Here is a 26,527-nt window from a genome sequence, read left to right as displayed (position 1 = left end):
GTTAGCCGCAGTCTAATTGATGGTGTCTCACTTATCATAAGGGTATGGATAATATAGCGGGTGGTGAAGCTGGTCAGGTGTCATCCAGAATTTACAACTGAAGTCCGAAAAGGTTGCAGAGGCTCTTGCTGAGACTCGGCCGGAATAAACTTCACAGATGCAGAAAACAGGAAAACTTTTACAAAGTGGACAACCTTGACTTCCGACAGGCAAAAAAAAAATGTACAAATATATATATACACGCACACACGTATACAGTCAGGTCCATAAATATTGAGACATCGACACAATTCTAATCTTTTTGGCTCTATACACCATCACAATGGATTTGAAATGAAACAAACAAGATGTGCTTTAACTGCAGACTTTCAGCTTTAATTTGAGGGTATTTACATCCAAATCAGGTGAACGGTGTAGGAATTACAACAGTTTGTATATGTGCCTATCACTTTTTAAGGGACCAAAAGTAATGGGACAGATTAGGACTTGGTTGCAAATCCTTTGCAGCCAATTACAGCCTGAAGTCTGGAACGCATTGACATCACCAGACGCTGGGTTTCATCCCTGGTGATGCTCTGCCAGGCCTCTACTGCAACTGTCTTCAGTTCCTGCTTGTTCTTGGGGCATTTTCCCTTCAGTTTTGTCTTCAGCAAGTGAAATGCATGCTCAATCAGATTCAGGTCAGGTGATTGACTTGGCCATTGCATAACATTCCACTTCTTTCCCTAAAAAAAACTCTTTGGTTGCTTTCGCAGTATGTCCAGCCATGTCCCTGTCCAGCTCTCCTAGAGTAACTGCCTGTCTCCTGGAATCTCCTCCATGCTCCTGAGACTGTGCTGGGAGACGCAGCAAACCTTCTGGCAATGGCATGTATTGATGTGTCATCCTGGAGGAGTTGGACTGCCTGTGCAACCTCTATAGGGTCCAGGTATGGCCTCATCCTACCAGTAGTAACACTGACCCCCTCTATAGGGTCCAGGTATGGCCTCATACTACCAGTAGTAACACTGACCCCCCTCTATAGGGTCCAGGTATGGCCTCATCCTACCAGTAGTGACACTGACCCCCCTCTATAGGGTCCAGGTATGGCCTCATCCTACCAGTAGTGACACTGACCCCCTCTATAGGGTCCAGGTATGGCCTCATCCTACCAGTAGTGACACTGACCCCCTCTATAGGGTCCAGGTATGGCCTCATCCTACCAGTAGTGACACTGACCCCCCTCTATAGGGTCCAGGTATGGCCTCATCCTACCAGTAGTGACACTGACCCCCTCTATAGGGTCCAGGTATGGCCTCATCCTACCAGTAGTGACACTGACCCCAGCCAAATGCAAAACTAGTGAGAAACAGTCAGAAAAGATGAGTAGGGAAAAAAATGTCAGTGGCCTCCACCTGTAACCCCATTCCTGTTTTGGAGGTCGTCTCATTGTTGCCCATCTAGTGCACCTGTTGTTAATTTCATTAACCCCAAAGCAGCTTAAACTGATTAACAACCCCCTCTGCTACTTAACTGACCAGATCAATATCCCAGGAATTTCATTGACTTGCTGCTATAATCTGATTAAAAAGTGTTCCTTTAATTTTTTTAAGCAGTGTATAAGCTGATGAAACTTCAGCTTTACCATAAAAAGCTTTTAGTGACACATTGCGTTTCTCTGACTTTCTCACTTCCTCTCTCCTGTTGTAGTAATTTGATTGGTGATGTCTGTATCCTGGAAGATATGACGTGTCACATGCCGCTTATCGAGATCCGGATCACAGAGTGCTTTGGTAAGTAGATGCAAGTAGATGTGATTTCTGAACAAGTCAGCACCATTAGGAAGCTTCAAAAGTAACACTAAGAGGTCTCTTTAATAAAAAATTCCCTGGACCGGTGTCATGCATTTTCACAGCCATCACAATTTATCGACATCTATTGCCTAACATGTTTCCTACGATCATCAGCTCCATCCAGTGGCCATAATGTGGTATTTTCCTAAATTAGTTATTTCAGGAATATACCACATGATGGCCAGCAGATGGAGCTGATGATCCCAAGAAATACACATAGTGGACAAAATATGGGAATAATTAGTGACAGCTGTGGGAATGGATGTGACGTTCATCCAAGGAATTTCTTTGTAAATAAACCTTAACCACCTGCCTACCGGGCACTTTTACCCCCTTCCTGCCCAGGCCAATTTTCAGCTTTCAGCGCTGTCACACTTTGAATGATGATTGTGCGGTCATGCAAGGCTGTACCCATATGACATTTTTATTTTTTTTACACAAATAGAGCTTTCTTTTGGTGGTATTTAATCACCGCTGGGTTTTTTATTTTTTTTCTAAACAAACAAAAAAAGACCAAACATTATTAAAAAAAAAAAAAATACAGTTTTTAGCCCCTGTTCACACTAAGGCGACCTGTGAGGCGACCTGGTCGCCTCACAGGTCGCCTCCCATAGGGAAGCTGCGGACCCGTTCTAATAGGAGCGACACAAGTCACTCCGACTTAGAAAAAGGGTCCGGAGCTTCTTTGGGGCGACCAGGAGGCGACCGCCATAGACTTCAATGTTATGAAGTCCATGGCGGCCGCTCCGAGGTAGCGTCACCTGCATGTGAACGGGGGCTTAAAGTTTGTTATAAAATTTTGCAAACAGGGAATTTTTCCCCTTCATTCATGTGCGCTGATAGGCTGCACTGATGGGCACTGATAGGGCAGGACTGCTGGGCACTGATAGGTGGCACTGATGGGAACTGATAGGTGGCACTGATGGGCACTGATGAGGCTGCACTGATAGATGGCACTGATGGGCACTGATAGGTTGCACTGATGAGCACTGATAGGTGGCACTGAAGGGAACTGATAGGCGGAACTGGTGGGCTCTGATCAAGAGACACTGATGAAACGGCACTGATAGGTGGCACTGATAGGCAATGATAGGTGGCACTGAAGGGCACTAGTAGGTGGCACTAGGTATGAAGCACCGATGGGCACTAATAGATGGCACTGGTGGGCACTGGTTAGCAGTACTGATGAGCACTTGTAGGTGGCACTGGTTAGAGCACTGGTGGGCACTGGTTAGCAGCACTGGCGGTCACTGTGCGGGACTTGATGTCCCTTTTACAGAAGCTGGTAATTGGCTTATTTTTTTTCTCCTCACACTGTCAGGCGATTACTGGCTTCTGGATGTTTACATCATGTGTTCAGATGTCCCCTTAACCAGTGCCCCCTTTGCTATGGGGGCACACTGGTGCATGCTCACTCCTGAGCCCCCCCCGCTCTACAATGTCCTCGTATCTTGTAGTATTAACAGTATGCTTCACTGGAGCCCTGACCTGAACTCCATCATTTGCAAGGGGATCCACAGGTTTTTGACCATATTGACATAGGGTTAACATTGCTTACATTGTTGCAGTATAATATACAGGATCCAATTATCCCTAACAACCAATCAGCATTCATATTTTGCTGTTCTCCTCTAATGACCTCTTTCTATGGATGTTCCTGCAGATGAAGGGATTGATGTCCGATTACGAGGAATAAAGATCAAGTCCTCCAAGGAAAGGGATTTGGGCCTCAGGGCTGACATGTTTCTTCCCCCTAACCTGGTACGATACCCGCGACTGGAGGCCATCGACCCCGACGTCCTGTACAGGAGAGCCATCATCCTCCAGAGGTCAGATTTTCCACAAATCTCATCCTGTACACATTGGAGGGTTCATGTCTCATAGATACTGGAGTGCTAACAAGTTCAGGGAAAATTTGTTTTTTAGCTTTGGAATGAGTGGAATTAGAACTTTTATTGAGAGTTATTGTATTATATTATGTTATGTTAAAATATAACAAAATATAATACAACACAACATAACATAATATAATACAACATAACATAACATAATACAACACAACATAACATGGTATTTTATGTTATAGTATTTTATAGTATATAGTTTGAGAGTTACTACCACAGTTTTCATTAGGACTTACTCGACAACTTAAGGACCAGGCCTATTTCTGATACTTGTTGTTTACAAGTTAAAAATCACAATTTTTAGCTAGAAAATTACTTAGATGCACCAAAAATTATATTAAATATATTATATACATTATAGCAAAGAATTGCATGCGATTTCCCTAGGGCTGCAACTAACGATTATTTTCATAATCGATTAGTTGCCAATTATTATTTCGATTAATCGACTAATCGGATAAAAACCTCAAAAAAAAAAAAAAAGTTAGTGTATAATTTAGTTAATATTCTTGAATATCTATATGCAGTGGTAAATATAACTATCCAGCTATATAGTTGGATATTTAATCTACTCTGAGACAGATATATGTATTAGAGGTTTAAATGTGGTACATATCGGACTCGGAGGTCAATATTTTTAAAAGACCTAAAACACAGTTTTGCAAATTTTCAGACCGGATTGGTATATAATATTCATGATAGACTCCCTTATTAATAGGCAGGTAGCTGGATACAAGCTCCCTGCAACTGCTGTCACTTATGCTGGCCATACACAAACTACATTTTTTTTTTTTAGAAAAATTTTAAAAACATTCATTTGATTTTTCTAACCATTAGTGGGGGTCTATTCGGTGTTCGTTGTCAACCACAGTGACAGGAAAATTTGAAGGAGCAGAATAGAAAACATTTCCATCAAACAAATATTCAAATAGTGTATGTGGTTTTTGCTCAGAAGTTTTATTCATTTTAAAATTTGTTAAAAACAAGTGGAATTTTCAAACAACACTCGTCATTCAACAAATTTACAAATAATTTTTGAACAAATATAGATGCAAATATTTTTGTCCAAAAATCCAATACATGTATGGGCAGCAGAAGACCTTTAGTAGCAGCAGCATGCTTTTTTTTTTTTTTTTTTTTTTTTTTTTTTTTCACCTGTCATGATGGGGTTAAGAAAAAAAATAGCCCTTTATAGTAAAAAAAAAACAGCAGATATCGCTACTGTAATATAATTATAATTTCTACTGTGAAACAGTGAAAGTATTTATATCTTGTATCATGTGTATGTATATAAAAAAAATATGCCCAGAAGTCGGATATGCAGGATATTTTAACTGGGAGTCAGACATGGAGCTATATGAAGGGCGGAGGGGGGAAAATTAACATTTTTATATTAAAGTAGTACTAAAAGCTGAGACTTTTTTTTTTTTTTTTCATGGATATAATAATTTTAAATATAATGCACAATACTAGTAAACCTTTACTTTAAATGTAATTGTAATGCCCTCTAGTCTATCGGCCTCCACCTTCTCTGGGTTCAGATGCTCATCTTCCCTGCACAGAGCCCTAAAGTGATTGTAAAGGTTGGATTTTTTTCTTTTTAACAACAATCTTGTCATACTTATCCTCTCTGTGTAATGATTTTTCACAAAGCAGCACTGATTCTCCTCTTCTGCCCCCCCCCCCTCCCCCACGGCACTTCTGGCCCCTCCTGCCTTAAAAGTGCCCCTATAGGAAGCAGCAAATTATAGTACTGTACAGAGTGTCCCTATAGCAAGGTAAAACAAAAAAAAACTCTGCCTTTTAGAATCACTTGGTTCTCTTTCCCTGGACTACATTTCCCATGAGGCATTGCTCCTCACACATTCACAAGTTCTCTGCCATCTACATACATGTATGGAGGGTGTACTGAGCTGTTTGTGTGTTGCACTGTATTTTCTGATATGTAAACAAATAATGCATTCTGTATGCAGGACAACTAATCGGCTGACCGATTAATCGATTACGAAAATAGTTGACAACTATTTTCATAATCGATTAGTTGACGATTAATCGATTAGTTGTTTCAGCCCTAGATTTCCCTCACCGCTCCTGTGTGTGTGTATAGAAAAGGAAAGCGCCATCTAGTGGGCAATTTATTAAAAATGTTAGAACTCGCAGTACATATCTGACCAAAAGCATAATCTGCATAGGTGTCCCGGTCCCGCCAATGATAGCAAATCACGGCTGCTGGAGGTGCTCACAGGACTGGAGAAGATGTAGGGGCGGTCCCCCCCCAAGCTGACATCGCTTCCGCTCTATACCCAGAGGGTCCCGGAACTTCTCCTCCAGCCATGTGAGCACCTCCAGTGGGCGTGATTTGCTATCATCAGCAGGACCGGGACACCTATAAAGATTTTGCATTTGGCCAGATTTGTACTTATTGTGAGTTTTCTAACATTTTTAATAAACTGCCCACTAGATGGCGCTTTTCTCTTTCTATACAAACACACAGGAGTAGTGGGGGAAATAGCATGCGATTTAGGCAGGAATCACACCGCATTCCTGTTCAAATCGCTTGTCTTTGCAGTGAGATTTGCACAAATTTTTTCTGTATTGACACAAATTGCCCCGCAAAGTATCGGTACTCCTACTCGCCAATAAAAAACAGGTATCGGTGCAACCCTAAGATAAACACATTTCTAATCTAAATTAGTGAACTGAATAAAAATGAAAAGGAGGTGCGCGAACCAATACAAACGCGTAAAAGCAGCACTGTGAAAAATAGATAAATGATGTGAAGATATGTAACTGAAAATTACAATAGTGCGCTAATTACTAGATAAACAAACAAAATTGTCCATAAATAACTAAAATTGATTGAAGAGGAATCTATTCCATCTGGAAGAAGGTGTTCCCAAACAAATACGTGCTGACCAAACTCTTGTGAAGTGATAGGTGAATGGAGCATGATATAGTGCAACAACTGTGAATGGAAGTGACACCCAGTGATATGAATGGACCCTTACCACATAGGAGAGAAAACGAAGCATATGCTGTGGAACCAGGGAATCCAAACAAACGGCCACACTAGATGAAAAATCCAGAAGGATGGATGGATGGATGGATGGACGGATGCAGCTTCCCAAGATCTCTATGGGCTTCCACGGGTAGAGGTGCCAGCAGGAGGACCACAATAGAAACGAGGAAGGGACTGATGGTGCATTACCCACGATATTTTATTATTAAAATGAAAAGAAAACACTTGCAAGCATCCTGTATGTTTACAGCGATATGCCCAAAAAGTCACGGTCGCCTGCAGTGCGATCCGGGACCAATAGCAGCGCGGCTTGCTCCCTCCGCCGCGTTTCCACTGAATAGTCGGCTTCTGGGACTGGAGCTATAAGCCGCACTGCTGAATTCCTCTCCTTAAATGAGCAACAAATGGAGACTTCCGGGGCGGCCGCAACGGGGACCCGGAAGTATAATGACGCACTTCCGGTTCTTTCCTTATGGTAATAGCAGTCGCCTGGTAACAAGTTCTCCTTCCTGTGACGCTGAACCGGAAGTGGTTTTGTCAAACATCCGGTCTGCTGATTTGATGTCAGCAAGAACAGCGTAGGAGTTATCATTAGATTTGGCTGCACTGGGAGAACTTTAGAAGATTAAAAGAAAGTCTACCTATTGTCAATGCAGCTTTAACATATGACGACCTCCATGTTTGATTATCTAGTAATTAGCGCACTATTGTAATTTTCAGTTACATATCTTCACATCAATCTAAATTAGTGATCGACCGATATCGGTTGTTCGTTACCAATACCGATATTTTGGCCAATGCATTCTTTTTTTTTTGACAGTTACTGTTGTGGAGGGATCTGGGGATCTAAAAGACCCCAAACCCCTCCTCTGCACTTAAAAGCATTCAAATGCTGTCATTTTTTTTTATCTGGCGCCGAGTACCCGGAAGTGATGTCATGACATTACTTCCAAGTTATTGCATTGAGACTCGATCAGAGCCGAATGCGGCATTGATCGGGTTTTCGGTGGCCGTGCAGGATGGTTGCCCGGGTCTCCCAGTGGGACGGGAGAGCCGCGGAAGGGGGGGGACGTCCCCTCCCGCTCCTTGTAATGACAGCCGAGTGGCTTCTCAGCCGCATCGGTTGTCATTACAAGACAGCCAACCGTCGGCTATGGACGCCGTTACCGGGGTGATGCCTCTAGCTGCAGCCATCACTCCGGTACAGCACTTTCCCGAAATATTGGCAATATCGGTAACCTCAGGGGCCGATTCCGATATATCGGGGAAAGTGCATATCCGCCCTTGATATATCGGCTTTGCCAATAATTGGTCGATCCTAATATAAATATAATTTATTCATAAAAGCTGCACCTTTTTCCACTAAGAAAATCTAATTACATGTTACATTATAACAAACGCATCCCACATCAGCCAAGCGCGGTGGCCCGCTCTGCCTTGCAGCGCTCTAGCACAAGTACCATACACAGGCGGCCGTATTATGTATGAACACCGCTCCAAGATCATCCGCTTTCCTGGCTTCTTCACACACACCATCTGGCTCCGCCCCAACGCGCTTCGTCATAATCCCAACTTTTTCTCAAGGGTCCCTTGATTTACATGATTGTGCCATCTCTGAGCCGGCATCTCGGTCCAGGAAGTCGATTGTGAGCCAGGATTATGCCTGAACAAAGATGGCGCCGTCCTTCTGGAGAGTAAAGCAAATGAAGGTATTGCCGGGGGGAGTTCTGGGAACTCTGTGAGAGGTAATAAATACCTGGAAGGGTTACACTGACAAATTATTAAGTATGAGCTCTTGACATAGACAAATATATCTTCAGTTTTATGGTGCAGAAAGTCCGTGGGACTCTTTTAAACACCAAACTGTCACTGAAATCTGATGTTAGAGCGTTGGCCCCAACCCTGTATATGCTAATGATGTATAGAATGAGCCATTGATCAGCCAATCACCTCCTGTTCTCTTCTCCAGGTTTGTCAGGCTTCTCGACAACGTCCTCAATCACCTCGTCCCCGCCTGGGACCACAGCATTGGCACTTTCAGCCAGCTTAAGGTGAGAGTTTATTACCATCCTCTTCCCAGATCGAATGTTATGACTCCCATTTCTTGTATATGTTTACCATGCTGAGCGCCTGTGTGCTCTGTTCCTGAATGCAGCACATTAAGCAGTTCCTGTTGATGTCGAAACGCCGTACTGCGCTCATCACTCAGTGCTTGAAGGACTCCGAGACCACCAAACCCAACGTCATGCCTCGGTTGTACATCAACCGCCGACTGGCCGTGGAGCACCGCGATAACCCTTCGTTAGACCCCACCTACAAGAAGACCGTGTTCAGCCAGGTATGGGGGTTACTGAATGAGTGATCTATGGGGGAATGTATAAGGAGATCAAGGGGGTAACTATAACCATAGCAGCCCATATAAATGCTATGGGCCTGGAGGGCAGAGGGGGGCCCAGGTGGTCTCTGACAAGGGCTTGTAAGAATAATACTGATTTATTCATTACCCTAAACTTTCTTTCCATTAAGACTATTTTCTATGTATCACCCACCCAAACCAGTTAAAGATCCAGGTATGTATATTTTTCATAGTTACGTTGTTTCAGCTCAGACCAATGTAGCTATGTATATACCATACCTGGGAGAACGTTCTAAAACAGCCTTTCTGAATCTTTTTACCCCAGAGGAACCCCTAAAATAATTTTGAGGTCTCAAGGAACTCTTGATAAAACCAATTCATCGTGGTCCAATGGGAAAGATGTTGGTCTGTAGGAAGAATGCCACCCTTACAGAGATCTACATGAGTTCATAGGTGTCACTCTTGTAAGAGGGGCTTTGCAATTGGCCTGTAATGGCACCAATTCCCTTCCCCTACTCCTGTCTTTGCCAGAACACTGTTCTTCCTGCTGAGGCTGAACCCTAAACCATATTGTGCCCACTCCATGCCGGAGGCTTCCACAGGTCATTCCCGGCCAATAACCTTTGTATCCCAAGGAAGGCATGTCCACACGTAAATAGCTGTACTTTACTGGTGGTACTTAGGAAATGGCATAAACAGTCACATCACATCGACATGTACATTTCAGAGTCGCTTGACAGTACATAGTCAATCACAAATAGTGGATGGTCCGCAGTAGTCACATGTAAGAGCATATGCAGCACTTTAAACAGCCTTCTCCCTCTAACGGTCTCTCTTTCCTCTAGGGGACATTAGTACTCGCAGGACTGGGTTCTCTGTAGGCATCTCATCCATAGGTACACCTCTCCAGGGAAGCAGCCTCACTCAGGGAATGCTTGGCCCAGCCTAAAGGGCCCTTTGCAACCTGCCCTAGCCCTGACCTCAATAACAACAAGGGGGTCTACTTCTCCGTGGCCTCCACCCCTGCCCAGGGCCTCCATGTGCTGGTTACATCTGAGCTGGTGTGGGGTGTTTGGCTCCCATGCCTCAATTGCACTAGGGCCCTTCCCAGCCTGGCTTATATCTGGGCACTGACCTACCCGGGCCTCCATTTGCTGGTTACATCTAAGCTGATGTGTGGTGTTTGGCTCCCATGCCCCAACTGCACTAGGGCGCTTCCCAGCCTGGCTTATATCTGGGCACTGACCTACCCATGGCCTCCAGTCCTGCCCCAGGCCTCCATGTGCTGGTTACATCTGAGCTGGTTTGGGGTGTTTGGCTCCCATGCCCCAATTGCACTAGGGCGCTTCCCAGCCTGGCTTATATCTGGGCACGGACCCACCCATTGCCTCCTGCCCTGCCCAGAGCCTCCATGTGCTGGTTACATCTGAGCTGGTTTGGGGTGTTTGGATCCCATGCCTCAATTGCACTAGGGCCCTTCCCAGCCTGGCTTATATCTGGGCACTGACCCACCCGGGCCTCCATGTGCTAGTTACATCTGAGCTGGTGTGGGGTGTTTGGCTCCCATGCCCCAACTACACTAGGGCGCTTCCCAGCCTGGCTTATATCTGGGCACTGACCCACCCATGGCATCACTGCAGGAGGGCTCTAACTGAAAGGGACATAGCACCTGATGGCACTGTCTGCTGTAACCAGACACTATTCTGGAACAGAGCCCCCTATTGGCAAGCTAGCTAGCTGTACTTGCCTACACGTTGCTGGCTCTGCCAAGTGGTGTTGGCCCTGGAACTTTGCCGGCAACCATAAAATGGTAGGTCGATCAACCACAACCCAAGTAACTCCTGGTAATCTCTTGAGGAACCCTGGTTGAGAATGGCTTCTGTAAAAGCTGGAAATCACTGTATAGACAACGCTACCCCACTGCTACTCTAGTGATCGCCACTAGCTTCTGGGTCCTGACCTGCTACATCGTGAAGAAGGTTGGCCACTCAGCATGGGCAACATTCAGCGATTGCTTTACATTTTCTCAATAAATACAAAGTGTTCTCTACTTGGAAAAAGTGGATCATCAGGGAGGTGATGTCATGATCTCCACCTTGCCCAACCAGAGAATGCTTTGCATTTGTTTGCTCTGCGTTCATGGTAAGTCCTTCCTTGTGTATACATCCAATAGTCCTGAGACTGCTGCTGGGTGTCGGCATCTTGGATTTGATGTTCGCAGCCCCAGCAGACTCAGAGCTATCACTCATGTCACACTCTATAGCAGTGGCCTCTAAACTGTGGCCTGGGGGCCAGATGCGGCCCTTTACTCCCTTTCATCCACCCCTTTGGGCACTGTTTTATCCACTGTTACTAACAATGGGGCATAATCCCCCCCCCCTCCATTGACCCCAATGAAGGGGCACCATTCCTCCTAATGACGCCAACAATGGGGCACAATTCTTCCCAATGAAACCAACGATTGGGCCTATTTAAACCAATGATGGGACACAATTCCTCCCACTGACACCAAAGATGGAGCATTGTTCCCACTGATATTGGGACCTTTTTTACTCCCTATGGCCACAGGCTGGGCTCCCAAATGTCTAAAGGAATGTAAACTGGCTTTGTTTAGAAAGTTTTGAGACCCCTGTATTCCCCCTTCACTCCTTCCATGGCTGCTACATAATAATTTATAAAAGGAAGTCAGAGGAGGGGCAGAGGAGCTGGGCCAGCACAGAGAGTAATTAGAAACTCCCAGAGGAAAAAGCTATGATGTGCACAAAAGGAGGAGGGGCCTGTGCTAGGGAATTGAATACTCCGATATTCTAGTTCAAAATCACATTTTAAGTAAGTAAAAAATAATTTTAGAAAGAAATCTGCCACACACAACACATGAAATATGTGATTTACCTTCATTTTTTTTAGGATAGTGACAGGTGCCCTTTAAATTATTATTAGTAGCCTTTGTATTGGACAATGCACGTAAGTGGGTGGAGCATAGCCCAGATATAATTTAAGCCGCTATTAATAAAAGGAAAACAACATCAGAGGGGTGCACAGAGGTAGGGTTTGGGCAGAAAATAAATATATAAAGCTGTCATAAATTTGGGATGGGGAAGGGGTAAAGGGGACATTTTTTTAAATGAACCTATTCTCTCTGGAGAAGAGACGATTGAGGGGGGATATGATATCAATGTACAAATACTGTACTGGCGACCCTAGCATAAGGAACAAACTATTCAGAGTAAGGGAATACAATAAGACACGTGGCCACTCACTAAAACTAGAGGAAAGGCGGTTTAACCTTAAAGTGCGTAAGGGGTTCTTCACTGTAAGAGCGGTAAGGATGTGGAATTCTCTTCCGCAAGCAGTCGTATCAGCAGGGAGCATCGATAGTTTCAAAAAACTATTGGATGGACACCTTAAAGACCACAACATACAGGGGTATACAATGTACAACATACAGGGGTATACAATGTACAACATACAGGGGTATACAATGTACAACATACAGGGGTATACAATGTACAACATACAGGGGTATACAATGTACAACATACAGGGGTATACAATGTACAACATACAGGGGTATACAATGTACAACATACAGGGGTATACAATGTACAACATACAGGGGTATACAATGTACAACATACAGGGGTATACAATGTACGGTTAAAAGCAAACACACACACACACATCATAGGTTGAACTGGATGGACTTGTGTCTTTTTTCAGCCTCACTAACTATGTAACTATGAGTATCTCTTTCAGCTGAACTGGAATGATAAAAAAATACCAATAAACGCAGTCATGCATTTATTTTTTTTAATAAACAAGTAAAAATTTAATTTTTAAATGCAACCGGTGTGATTATCTGAATTTTACTTTATTTCAGCAGCTTGTAATCCCGCTACAGCAGGCAGTGAGGGGGAGGGGCAGGACCTGCGGCCGCTCAGACATCCTGCATGCAGATGTGCTGACAGGGAGATACAGCAGAGAGATGACCTCATCAGTCTCTTGCTGCTCCTTCACTGTCCAACCACAGGTTGGGGGAGGGAGGTGACCTTGCTGTGCTGCTTAACTGCAGCATAGGAAGGTCAGGTCTCTAGATTGGCTGTGCTGTGTGACAGAGCTGTGAAAATATCAGAACTGCACGGACAGAAATGCAAAAAAATATAGAATATCCCCAATATATGTATTTCAGTGGTGAATTTTGGCATTTGCTTGGAGCTCAACTTTATGAAATGTAACAGTTGGTAATGTAAATCCTTTATTTCCATGTATTGATCTTCTCCTGGTCTTTGTCTGATGTCAGGTGTACGAGGGTCTGAAGCCCACCGATAAGTCTGAGAAGCCTCTGGACTACAGGTCAGTCTGGGAACATTTCTGCCTAGTAATTATTATATTCATTGACATTATGGGACCTGTAAATGTGAAGATATGACCCTCCTTATATACTGATACAAACAATGGGATAGATATGGCTTGGAAGAAGCCCTCCGCCTCAATATCAGCAACAAAGCGGAAAGTCTCCTGGATCACGTCCCAGGAACAACTTGTTAAACTTCAGAATAGAGTGCAAAGGTTTGAAGCAGTCTGGAAACCTTGGGCGCTTTATATTGGAGTACCCCTGTACCCGGGCATGGCATTCTGCCAAAAGGACCCTCCCGGCAGACCTACTTCCCCTCCCCCCCCCCTTGCTCTTTGACTTTTCTTTCTCTAAAAGCCACTTGACTTCTCCCCACTTTCATCTCTCTCTTCACTCTTCATTGATTCTTTTTCCTCCAATTGTGAAATCCCTTTTCTGCTCCTCATGGAGTGCTCAGAAGGTTGAACACTTGTTTTCAAAGGGGAATTTTTTTTCTTTCCCTCTCATTTTCTTATATTTTGATAGCCAAACAAGAGTTTTTTTTTTTTTTTTTTAGACACAACAGTGGTTCTTTGAATACTCTTCTCCCTCTCTGTTTGATACAAGCAGCCCTGGCCTTGACATTAGCTAGACCGGTTGACTCTAGACGAGGGCCAGAGGGGGGAGGCCTTCTGGGTCTCCAGACACCCTTGATGGGGTCTCCACGTCCACGGTTTGATCTCATGGGGGTGGCATGCCTGACTCCCACCAGGTTGGAGGAGCCCTGGCGATGCTCCCTTCCCCTAGCCTGGGATCTCCTGGGCCTTCCCTACAAGTCCATTTTATATCTGGATGTGCCCTTACCCTACAAGTGCATCTTCTATCTGGATGTGCCCCTACCCTAAAAGTCCATTTTATATCTGGATGTGCCCCTACCCTAAAAGTCCATTTTATATCTGGATGTGCCCCTACCCTACAAGTCCATTTCATATCTGGATGTGCCCCTACCCTAAAAGTCCATTTTATATCTGGATGTGCCCCTACTCTACAAGTCCATTTTATATCTGGATGTGCCCCTACCCTAAAAGTCCATTTTATATCTGGATGTGCCCTTACCCTACAAGTGCATCTTCTATCTGGAGGTGCCCCTACCCTACAAGTCCATTTTATATCTGGATGTGCCCCTACCCTACAAGTCCATTTTATATCTGGATGTGCCCTTACCCTACAAGTGCATCTTCTATCTGGAGGTGCCCCTACCCTACAAGTCCATTTTATATCTGGATGTGCCCCTACCCTACAAGTCCATTTTATATCTGGAGGTGCCCCTACCCTAAAAGTCCATTTTATATCTGGATGTGCCCCTACCCTACAAGTCCATTTTATATCTGGATGTGCCCCTACCCTACAAGTCCATTTTATATCTGGAGGTGCCCCTACCCTAAAAGTCCATTTTATATCTGGATGTGCCCCTACCCTACAAGTCCATTTCATATCTGGATGTGCCCCTACTCTACAAGTCCATTTCATATCTGGATGTGCCCCTACTCTACAAGTCCATTTCATATCTGGATGTGCCCCTACCCTACAAGTGTATCTTCTATCTGGAGGTGCCCCTACTCTACAAGTCCATTTTATATCTGGAGGTGCCCCTACCCTATAAGTGTATTTATATTGGTGTCAATATGTTTAGAACACACTCCTGTGTATAGATTGGCACTATTGTGAAATATACATTGTTGCAAGTTAAGCATCTTATATTATGAATAGATGAAAGCGCACTAAATTTCTTCTGAGCTTCACATTTTTTCACAAGGCCCCCCTCATCCTGAATGCTGATATTTATTAGACTTTCTGCTCTGTGCCTTCATCTCGCTGCTCATCGCTCAAAGCCCCGAATCTCCCATCACTCTCCGGCCTCTCAGTTCATGGGGTCTAATAATGATGTTTTATGACCATCAGGTGGCCGGTACGTTATGACCAATGGTGGGAATGTAAGTTCATCGCAGAGGGGATCATTGATCAAGGTACGTTCTGATTTCCCTATATTCTAATAATTACAATCATATGTAGTATGGAAGGGGAGGTGCCCAAAGAAATGCAAGTTCCAGCATGTCTCCTGTACTATGTCTGCAGTCTCACACCAACTCCTGTGCTATGTCTGCAGTCTCAGATCATCTCCTGTACTATGTCTGCAGTCTCTGACCACCCCCTGTACTATGTCTGCAGTCTCTGACCACCCCCTGTACTATGTCTGCAGTCTCTGACCATCTCCTGTACTATGTCTGCAGTCTCTGACCACCCCCTGTACTATGTCTGCAGTCTCTGACCACCCCCTGTACTATGTCTGCAGTCTCTGACCATCTCCTGTACTATGTCTGCAGTCTCTGACCATCTCCTGTGCTATGACTGCAGTCTCTGACCATCTCCTGTACTATTTCTTCAGTCTCTGACCATCTCCTGTGCTATGACTGCAGTCTCTGACCATCTCCTGTACTATGTCTGCAGTCTCTGACCATCTCCTGTGCTATGACTGCAGTCTCTGACCATCTCCTGTACTATTTCTTCAGTCTCTGACCATCTCCTGTGCTATGACTGCAGTCTCTGACCATCTCCTGTACTATGCCTGCAGTCTCTGACCATCTCCTGTGCTATGACTGCAGTCTCTGACCATCTCCTGTACTATTTCTTCAGTCTCCGATCATCTCCTGTGCTATGACTGCAGTCTCTGACCATCTCCTGTACTATGCCTGCAGTCTCTGACCATCTCCTGTACTATGCCTGCAGTCTCTGACCATCTCCTGTAGTATGTCTGCAGTCTCTGACCATCTCCTGTACTATGCCTGCAGTCTCTGGCCATCTCCTGTACTATTTTCTTCAGTATCTGAACATCTCCTGTACTATGACTGCAGTCTCTGACCATCTCATGTACTGTGTCTGCAGTCTCTGACCATCTCCTGTACTGTGTCTGCAGTCTCTGACCATCTCCTGTACTATGTCTGCAGTCTCTGACCACCCCCTGTACTATGTCTGCAGTCTCTGACCACCCCCTGTACTATGTCTGCAGTCTGTGACCACCCCCTGTACTATGTCTGCAGTCTCTGACCATCTCCTGTACTATGTCTGCAGTCTCTGACCATCTCCTGTGCTATGACTGCAGTCTCTGACCATCTCCTGTACTATTTCTTCAGTCTCTGACCATCTCCTGTGCTATGACTGCAGTCTCTGACCATCTCCTGTACTATGCCTGCAGTCTCTGACCATCTCCTGTACTATGCCTGCAGTCTCTGACTATCTCCTGTGCTATGACTGCAGTCTCTGACCATCTCCTGTACTATTTCTTCAGTCTCCGACCATCTCCTGTGCTATGACTGCAGTCTCTGACCATCTCCTGTACTATGCCTGCAGTCTCTGACCATCTCCTGTACTATGCCTGCAGTCTCTGACCATCTCCTGTAGTATGTCTGCAGTCTCTGACCATCTCCTGTACTATGCCTGCAGTCTCTGGCCATCTCCTGTACTATTTTCTTCAGTATCTGACCATCTCCTGTACTATGACTGCAGTCTCTGACCATCTCCTGTACTGTGTCTGCAGTCTCTGACCATCTCCTGTACTGTGTCTGCAGTCTCTGACCATCTCCTGTACTATGTCTGCAGTCTCTGACCATCTCCTGTACTATGTCTGCAGTCTCTGACCACCCCCTGTACTATGTCTGCAGTCTCTGACCACCCCCTGTACTATGTCTGCAGTCTGTGACCACCCCCTGTACTATGTCTGCAGTCTCTGACCATCTCCTGTACTATGTCTGCAGTCTCTGACCATCTCCTGTGCTATGACTGCAGTCTCTGACCATCTCCTGTACTATTTCTTCAGTCTCTGACCATCTCCTGTGCTATGACTGCAGTCTCTGACCATCTCCTGTACTATGTCTGCAGTCTCTGACCATCTCCTGTGCTATGACTGCAGTCTCTGTCCATCTCCTGTACTATTTCTTCAGTCTCTGACCATCTCCTGTGCTATGACTGCAGTCTCTGACCATCTCCTGTACTATGCCTGCAGTCTCTGACCATCTCCTGTACTATGCCTGCAGTCTCTGACTATCTCCTGTGCTATGACTGCAGTCTCTGACCATCTCCTGTACTATTTCTTCAGTCTCCGACCATCTCCTGTGCTATGACTGCAGTCTCTGACCATCTCCTGTACTATGCCTGCAGTCTCTGACCATCTCCTGTACTATGCCTGCAGTCTCTGACCATCTCCTGTAGTATGTCTGCAGTCTCTGACCATCTCCTGTACTATGCCTGCAGTCTCTGGCCATCTCCTGTACTATTTTCTTCAGTATCTGACCATCTCCTGTACTATGACTGCAGTCTCTGACCATCTCCTGTACTGTGTCTGCAGTCTCTGACCATCTCCTGTACTGTGTCTGCAGTCTCTGACCATCTCCTGTACTATGTCTGCAGTCTCTGACCATCTCCTGTACTATGTCTGCAGTCTCTGACCACCCTCTATACTATGTCTGCAGTCTCTGACCACCCCCTGTACTATGTCTGCAGTCTGTGACCACCCCCTGTACTATGTCTGCAGTCTCTGACCATCTCCTGTACTATGTCTGCAGTCTCTGACCATCTCCTGTGCTATGACTGCAGTCTCTGACCATCTCCTGTACTATTTCTTCAGTCTCTGACCATCTCCTGTGCTATGACTGCAGTCTCTGACCATCTCCTGTACTATGTCTGCAGTCTCTGACTATCTCCTGTGCTATGACTGCAGTCTCTGACCATCTCCTGTACTATTTCTTCAGTCTCTGACCATCTCCTGTGCTATGACTGCAGTCTCTGACCATCTCCTGTACTATGCCTGCAGTCTCTGACCATCTCCTGTACTATGCCTGCAGTCTCTGACTATCTCCTGTGCTATGACTGCAGTCTCTGACCATCTCCTGTACTATTTCTTCAGTCTCCGACCATCTCCTGTGCTATGACTGCAGTCTCTGACCATCTCCTGTACTATGCCTGCAGTCTCTGACCATCTCCTGTACTATGCCTGCAGTCTCTGACCATCTCCTGTAGTATGTCTGCAGTCTCTGACCATCTCCTGTACTATGCCTGCAGTCTCTGGCCATCTCCTGTACTATTTTCTTCAGTATCTGACCATCTCCTGTACTATGACTGCAGTCTCTGACCATCTCCTGTACTGTGTCTGCAGTCTCTGACCATCTCCTGTACTGTGTCTGCAGTCTCTGACCATCTCCTGTACTATGTCTGCAGTCTCTGACCATCTCCTGTACTATGTCTGCAGTCTCTGACCGTCTCCTGTACTATGTCTGCAGTCTCTGACCATCTCCTGTACTGTGTCTGCAGTCTCTGACCATCTCCTGTACTATGTCTGCAGTCTCTGACCATCTCCTGTACTATGTCTGCAGTCTCTGACCATCTCCTGTACTGTGTCTGCAGTCTCTGACCATCTCCTGTACTATGTCTGCAGTCTCTGATGGTTTTTTTAGCACTACACACTGCACACATACACCTGAGAGTGTCATTTCATTCACAGTGCAACTCTATATAGTCTTTGTATGGGAGGGTTTAATTTAAGGATCACTTGTTGGTTGGATGAACTCGATGCATTTTTGCCTTTTGTTTCGATTTGAATAACTACATAAATATGTTACTCTGAACTACTGTATAAAACACTACAAAATCATATCTATGTGTGTTTCCTGTTTTCTACAAATTCGGTGATTCCAGGTGGAGGATTCCGTGACAGCCTGGCTGATATTTCTGAGGAGCTGTGCCCCAGTTCTGCCGACTCCCCTGTGCCACTGCCTTTCTTTGTGCGCACATCAAACCAGGCAAGCCAATGTTATTTTATGAAGTCTGTATTATTCTATATCGCTCTGACATATACCGCAGCGCTATACAGAGATCACTGAGCCAATCACATCAGTCTTTACCAGAGGAGCTTACACTCTAATGTCCCCTCCCCCACAGTCACATCAGTCTCTGTACCAGAGGAGCTTACACTCTAATGTCCCCTCCCCCACAGTCACATCAGTCTCTGTACCAGAGGAGCTTACACTCTAATGTCCCCTCCCCCACAGTCTTACACTATTATTATTATTATACATTTATATAGCTCTGACATATACCGCAGTGCTGTACAGAGAACACTGAGCCAGTCACATCAGACTGTGTACCAGAGGAGCTTACACTCTAATGTCCCCTCCCCCACAGTCACATCAGTCTCTGTACCAGAGGAGCTTACACTCTAATGTCCCCTCCCCCACAGTCACATCAGTCTCTGTACCAGAGGAGCTTACACTCTAATGTCCCCCACAGTCTTACACTATTATTATTATACATGTATATAGCTCTGACATATACCGCAGTGCTGTACAGAGAACACTGAGCCAGTCACATCAGACTGTGTACCAGAGGAGCTTACACTCTAATGTCCCCTCCCCCACAGTCACACACTATTATTATACCTTTATATATCTCTGACATATACCGCAGTGATGTCATGACCTCACTTCCTGGTACTCGGCAGCAAACTCAAAAAAATGTGAGCATTCAAAACAGCCAAACTTGGCGTTTGGAATGCTTTTAAGTGCTGAGGAGGTGTTTGGGACCCCCAGATCCCTCCACAATGAGTACCTGGTAAAAAAAAAATGTAATGTCCGAAAATATCAGCAATAAAAAAAACGATATTGGTGGATCACTAGTGCTGATCTCTGTCCCTGGCTTCATGTCTCACCCATCTGACTGCTTTTTATTCTTCCAGGGAAACAGCACCGGAGAAGCGCGGGACATGTATGTGCCCAACCCATCCTGCAAAGATCTGGCCAAGTACCAATGGATTGGGCAGCTGATGGGCGCCGCTCTGAGAGGGAAGGAGTTCCTGGTACGTGACTTTTATTGGGATACCCTTGGCACAGGGAGGGGTGACTGTTGGTGATTATTATAGTAACACTGACTAATACAATGTTTCTCCACCCCTGGCGTCACACAGGTACGGAATATGTACACTTACATTAGACCAAGCTGAAACAATGTAACTGCACAATAAAAGCCATGCCTAGAGTTTTACAAGTTTTTACAAGCAGCACATCATTATTACAAGAGACATTCATTTCTGTTATCTTGGAATGCCTTACCAGTTTAATCAATCTCCAGACTCTCAGTCAGAGCAGGGACAAGGGGTGGGCAGGAGGAGCGGCTGCCCTGGGCACTGTGACGCCATGTAAGGTGGGGGGCACTGCAAGATGATTGAGGGGGAGGGGATTTGTGTTGGGATGAACGCGTTTGGGGGGGCACAGGGGGTAAGAATCGCTGAGTGGTGATTTAGGGGAATTTGTGTTGGGAGGGGGCATGAGGATAGATGGGTCAGGGTTTATGGTTCATTCTAGGAGGGGGGATTTGTGCTAGAAGAGGGGATATGGTGAAGGGGGGGGAGAATTGTGCTAGGAGGGGACATTTTTATTGTTTTAGGGGGGGGGGGTTTGTGCTTGGAGGGAAAATTTAGGGGGTGTATTTGTGCTAGGAGGGGGGATTTGGAGTGGGGGGGGGGGATGTGTACTTGGAGGGGAAAATTTGAGGGATAGGGGATTTGTGCTAGGAGGGGACATTAAGGGGGTGGATTTGTGCTAGTGGGGGGGATTTATGGGGTGGATTTGTGCTAGGAGGGGACATTTAGGGGGTGGATTTGTGCTAGGAGGGGGAATTTGGAGTAGGGGGATGTGTACTCAGAGGGGAAAACTCGAGGGTAGAGGACTTGTGCTTGGAGGGAAAATTTAGGAAGTGGATTTGGGCTAGGAGGGGAAATTTAGGGGGTGGATTTGGGCTAGGAGGGGACATTTTGGCATGTTCGCTGCCCTTGTAGAACAAGGGGACTCATAGTCAGGTGTGATGCTAATGCTGTAAATAAAGAAGAAAGAAAAACGCCTACGATTCTGCAGCGATTTTAAAGCAATTTCAAATTGATCAAATACACAACACGGTGCATTTTTGATGTGTTCTTGCTGCGTTTTCAATGCATTTCAATGGGGAGGTGTTTTTGGTGCGGTTTGCCAGATATGCACCAAAAATGTAGCAAGCAGGATTTGTAACACCGCTACAAAAGGCGCCAAAAAGTTCCAATAAATTTATATTAATTTAAATTCACAATATTACCGTAATTAAAAAGTCGAATATAATACAATTATTTATAATATATATATATATATCATTTTTTTTAAAACTGTCAATTTCAGTTTCGGCCAACTGCTTCCTGAATTCTCAGTTTCAGCACCAAAGTTTTTTTTCGGTGCACGACTATATTGTATATAGCAATTTCCCCCAACAAACTGCCTCCTGATACAACCAGATATTTCACATTATGACTCATCAGTCCAGATCGCCTGCTGCCATTTTTCTGCACCCCAGTTCCTATGTTTTCCTGCACCCCAGTTCCTATGTTTTCCTGCCCCCAAATTCCTATATTCCCCCCCCCCCTAGTTCCTATGCTTTCCTGCCCCCCAGTACCTATGCTTTCCTGCCCCCCCAATTCCTATATTTTCCTGCCCCCCAGTTCCTATGCTTTCCTGCCCCCCAGTTCCTATGCTTTCCTGCACAACAGTTCCTATATTTTCCTGCACCCCCATTCCTATGTTTTCCTGCCCCCCAGTTCCTATACTTTCCTGCAGCCCAGTTCCTATATTTTTCTGCCCCCTAGTTCCTATGTTTTCCTGCCCCCAAATTCCTATATCCCCCCCCCCAGTTCCTATGCTTTCCTGCCCCCCGGTTCCTATGTTTTCCTGCCCCCCAGTTCCTTTGCTTTCCTGCCCCCCAGTTGCTTTGCTTTCCGGCCCCCCAGTTCTATGCTTTCCGGCCCCCCAGTTCTATGCTTTCCGGCCCCCCGGTTCCTATGTTTTCCTGCCCCCCAGTTCCTTTGCTTTCCTGCCCCCCAGTTGCTTTGCTTTCCGGCCCCCCAGTTCTATGCTTTCCGGCCCCCCAGTTCCTATGTTTTCCTGCCCCCCAGTTCCTTTGCTTTCCTGTCCCCCAGTTGCTTTGCTTTCCTGCCCCCCAGTTCTATGCTTTCCTGCCCCCCATTTCCTATATTTTCCTGCACTCCAGTTCCTATGTTTTCCTGCCCCCCAATTCCTATATTTTCCTGCCCCCCCAGTTCCTATGCTTTCTGGCCCCCCAGTTCCTTTGCTTTCCTGCCCCCCAGTTCCTATGCTTTCCTGCCCCCCAGTTCCTATACTTTCCTGAAGCCCAGTTCCTATGTTTTTCTGCCCCCTAGTTCCTATGTTTTCCTGCACCCCAGTTCCTATGCTTTCCTGCCCCCCAGTTCCTATACTTTCCTGAAGCCCAGTTCCTATGTTTTTCTGCCCCCTAGTTCCTATGTTTTCCTGCACCCCAGTTCCTATGTTTTCCTCCCCCCCCCCAGTTCCTATATTTTCCTGCACCCAAGTTCCTATGTTTTCTTGCACCCCAGTTCCTATGCTTTCCTGCCCCCCGTTCCTATATTTTCCTGCACCCCAGTTCCTATATTTTCCTGCACCCCAGTTCCTATGCTTTCCTGCACCCCAGTTCCTATGCTTTCCTGCCCCCCAGTTCCTATGTTTTCCTGCCCCCCAGTTCCTATGTTTTCCTGCCCCCCAGTTCCTAGGTTTTCCTGCACCCCAGTTCCTATATTTTCCTGCATAGCACATGCAAACAAGGCTAAGCAACTGAACTATGCAGGAAAACACAGTACTGGGGTGCAGGAACTGGCAGCAGGTGCTCCGGACTGATGAGTCAAAATGTGAAATATTTGGCTGTAGCAGGAGGCAGTTTGTTGGGGGAAGGGCTGGAAAGTGGTACAATTATAGGTGTCTTCAGCCAACTGTAAAGCATGGTGAAGGTTCCTTGCAAGTCTGGGGCTGCATTTCTGCAAATGGAGTTGGTGATTTTGTCAGGATCAATGGTGTCCTCAATGCTGAGAAATACAGGCAAATACTTCTCTATCATGTCATACCATCAGGGTGGCATGTCATTGGCCCCAAATTTGTTCTGCAGCAGGACAACCACCCTAAACATCCAGTCAATGTCTTTAAGAACTGGATCAAATGGGAGGCCTTTGAGCTCCAATTCTGGACAGTTTCCATGTAGGACCAGCCAAAGCATAAACCTGTTACATATTAAATCATACATTAAAGTGTTTGCACAAGCAAAACATTATTAATTACAAGAGACATTAATTTCTGTTATCTTGGAACACCTTACTAGCTTGACCGACCTCCTAAAACACCTCATTGTAGAACAAGGGGTCTATCTCTGTGTTCCCACTTTATGAACTCTGTCAATATAGCCGGGGCTGTGGATAAGGGGGTACCACCAGTCCTGTACAGAGCCCAGGCAGCTGGGTGAATCGGATGTGGACAGGGAGGGTGATCAGGACGGCAGGGAGGGTGTGGAGCGGGGGGTGGGGGGAACAATTACTGGAACTGATCCCCTGTATGGTTCTCTCTGCAGCAGCTGAACGCTGACTTCTTCTCCTCTCTTTCCCGCCGGCTTTCAGCTGCTGCAGAGAGAGCCATACAGGGGATCGGTTCCAGTAATGCCCCGCCCCGTGCCATGCCACACCCATCACCCTCCCTGTGCACCATATTTTTTCCCCACTGTGTGCCTCCATCCCTGCAGTGCACCGGCTTCGCTCTTCTCCTTCCCACTGGCAGCTGCAAGCACAGAATAGGATCCTTCCTTTCCTGAATGAACACAATGAGTGATTGGTACTAATCACTCACTGTGTTAATTTATAACTGAAGCATAGAAAACAGTTTTTGTTTTTTTTCTTTGGGGGGGGGGGGACTACCAGCTTAACTGTATGGGGCCCCGTGGTTTCTAACAGGAGTCCTGTACATAACCCTCTGGATCAATCATCAACTCTCTGCTGCAATGGCCTTACTGATTAGATATCGATAAAATGTATCACTTTTACGGTTTTGTTCTCAATGTTTCTTTATAGGTAGCTGAAATAAATTTATAATGTCATTTGCCCCCTAAAAAAAAAAAAAAAAAAAGTTTTAAGAAGGTGCAGTTCTACTTTTGGCCACAAGAGGGCACATTCTTGTCTCAGTCCATCGTACACTAAGGGGGGTTCTGTCCTGTCTTTGTAAATGACCCATCGAATATCTGGCACGTTCCATATGGTTTTGTATGTTGACCCTTATTGCTCTGAACCGCAATGATCCTGACCTTTGTGTGCCCGCAGGTCCTGGCACTGCCCGGTTTGGTGTGGAAGCAGCTGACGGGAGAAGAAGTCAGTTGGAGTAAAGATTTCCCAGCGGTGGATTCCCTGCTGGTGAGTTCCCTCTCCGACACCAATTTAATGATATTTTCTTGTGTATTTATTCCTTTCATGACCAGAGGCCATTGATGGCTGGATGACCAAGCCAGCAGAGTCTGATATATTAACAATAACTCTATGACCAATATACAGTATCCCACAAAACTAAGTACACCCCTCACATTCCTGTAAATATTTTATTCTATCTTTTCATGTGACAACACTGAAGAAATGAGACTTTGCTACAATGTAAAGTAGTGAGTGTACAGCTTGTATAACAGTGTAAATTTACTGTCCCCTCAAAATAACTCAACACACAGCCATTAATGTCTAAACCGCTGGCAACAAAAGTCAGTACACCCCTAAGTGAAAATGTCCAAATTGGGCCCAATTAGCCATTTTCCCTCCCCAGTGCCATGTGACACGTTAGTCTCAGGTGTGAATGGGGAGCAGGTGTGTTAAATTTGGTGTTATCGCTCTCACTCTCTCATACTGGTCACTGGAAGTTCAACATGACACCTCATGGCAAAGAACTCTCTGAGGATCTGAAAAAAAATAATTGTTGCTCTACATAAAGATGGCCTAGGCCAGTGATGGCGAACCTTGGCATCCCAGATGTTTTGGAACTACATTTCCCATGATGCTCATGCACTCTGCAGTGTAGTTGAGCATTATTGGAAATATAGTTCCAAAACATCTGGTGTGCCAAGGTTCGACATCACTGACCTAGGCTATAAGAAGATTGCCAAGACCCTGAAACTGAGCTGCAGCATGGTGGCCAAGACCATACAGCCGTTTAACAGGACAGGTTCCACTCAGAACAGGCCTCGTCATGGTCCACCAAAGAAGCTGAGTGCACGTGCTCAGCGTCATATCCAGAGGATGTCTTTGGGAAATAGACGTATGAGTGCTGCCAGAATTGCTGCAGAGGTTGAAGGGGTGGGGGAGGGGTCAGCCTGTCAGTGCTCAGACCATACGCCGCACACTGCATCAAATTGGTCTGCATGGCTGTCGTCCCAGAAGGAAACCTCTTCTAAAGATGATGCACAAGAAAGCCTGCAAACAGTTTGCTGAAGACAAGCAGACTAAGGACATGGATTACTGGAACCATCTCCTGTGCTCTGATGAGACCAAGATAAACTTATTTGGTTCAGATGGTGTCAGGCGTGTGTAGGGGCAACCAGGTGAGGAGTACAAAGACAAGTGTGTCTTCCTACAGTCAGGCATGGTGGTGGGAGTGTCATGGTCTGGGGCTGCATGAGTGCTGCCAGCACTGGGGAGCTACAGATCATTGAGGGAACCATGAATGCCAACATGTACTGTGACATACTGAAGCAGAGCATGATCCCCTCCCTTCAGAGACTGGGCCGCATGGCAATATTCCAACATAACGACCCCAAACACCTCCAAGATGACCACTGTCTTGCTAAAGAAGCTGAGGGTAAAGGTGATGGACTGGCCAAGCATGTCTCCAGACCTAAACCCTATTTAGCATCTGTGGGGCATCCTCAAACGGAAGGTGGAGGAGCGCAAGGTCTCTAACATCCACCAGCTCTGTGATGTCATCATGGAGGAGGGGAAGAGGATTCCAGTGCCAACCTGTGAAACTCTGGTGAACTCCATGCCCAAGAGGGTTAAGGCAGTGCTGGAAAATAATGGTGGCCACGCAAAATATTGACACTTTGGGCCCAATTTGGACATTGTCACTTAGGGGTGTACTCACTTTTGTTGCCAGCGGTTTAGATATTAATGGCTGTGCGTTAAGTTATTTT

General features: G+C 45.7%; 1 protein-coding gene across 1 annotated transcript in view; it reads left to right on the top strand.

Moving 5' to 3' along the window:
* HECTD3 (HECT domain E3 ubiquitin protein ligase 3) overlaps nucleotides 1-26,527 on the top strand; it is a 112,134-nt gene that overhangs the window by 64,687 nt on the left and 20,920 nt on the right. Inside the window, exons 8-16 of the mRNA XM_082265613.1 lie at nucleotides 1,690-1,772; nucleotides 3,496-3,661; nucleotides 8,725-8,806; nucleotides 8,911-9,093; nucleotides 13,412-13,464; nucleotides 15,407-15,471; nucleotides 19,193-19,296; nucleotides 20,229-20,348; nucleotides 24,681-24,770. Of these exons, the coding sequence (XP_082121739.1) occupies nucleotides 1,690-1,772; nucleotides 3,496-3,661; nucleotides 8,725-8,806; nucleotides 8,911-9,093; nucleotides 13,412-13,464; nucleotides 15,407-15,471; nucleotides 19,193-19,296; nucleotides 20,229-20,348; nucleotides 24,681-24,770 (946 nt within the window). The remainder of the gene's footprint in view (nucleotides 1-1,689; nucleotides 1,773-3,495; nucleotides 3,662-8,724; nucleotides 8,807-8,910; nucleotides 9,094-13,411; nucleotides 13,465-15,406; nucleotides 15,472-19,192; nucleotides 19,297-20,228; nucleotides 20,349-24,680; nucleotides 24,771-26,527) is intronic.

This window comes from Pelophylax lessonae (genome assembly GCF_965119305.1).
Source record: "Pelophylax lessonae genome assembly, chromosome: 8".
In the NCBI taxonomy this organism is placed as follows: Eukaryota; Metazoa; Chordata; class Amphibia; order Anura; family Ranidae; genus Pelophylax; species Pelophylax lessonae.
This window is presented reverse-complemented; position numbering and strand designations above follow the sequence as displayed.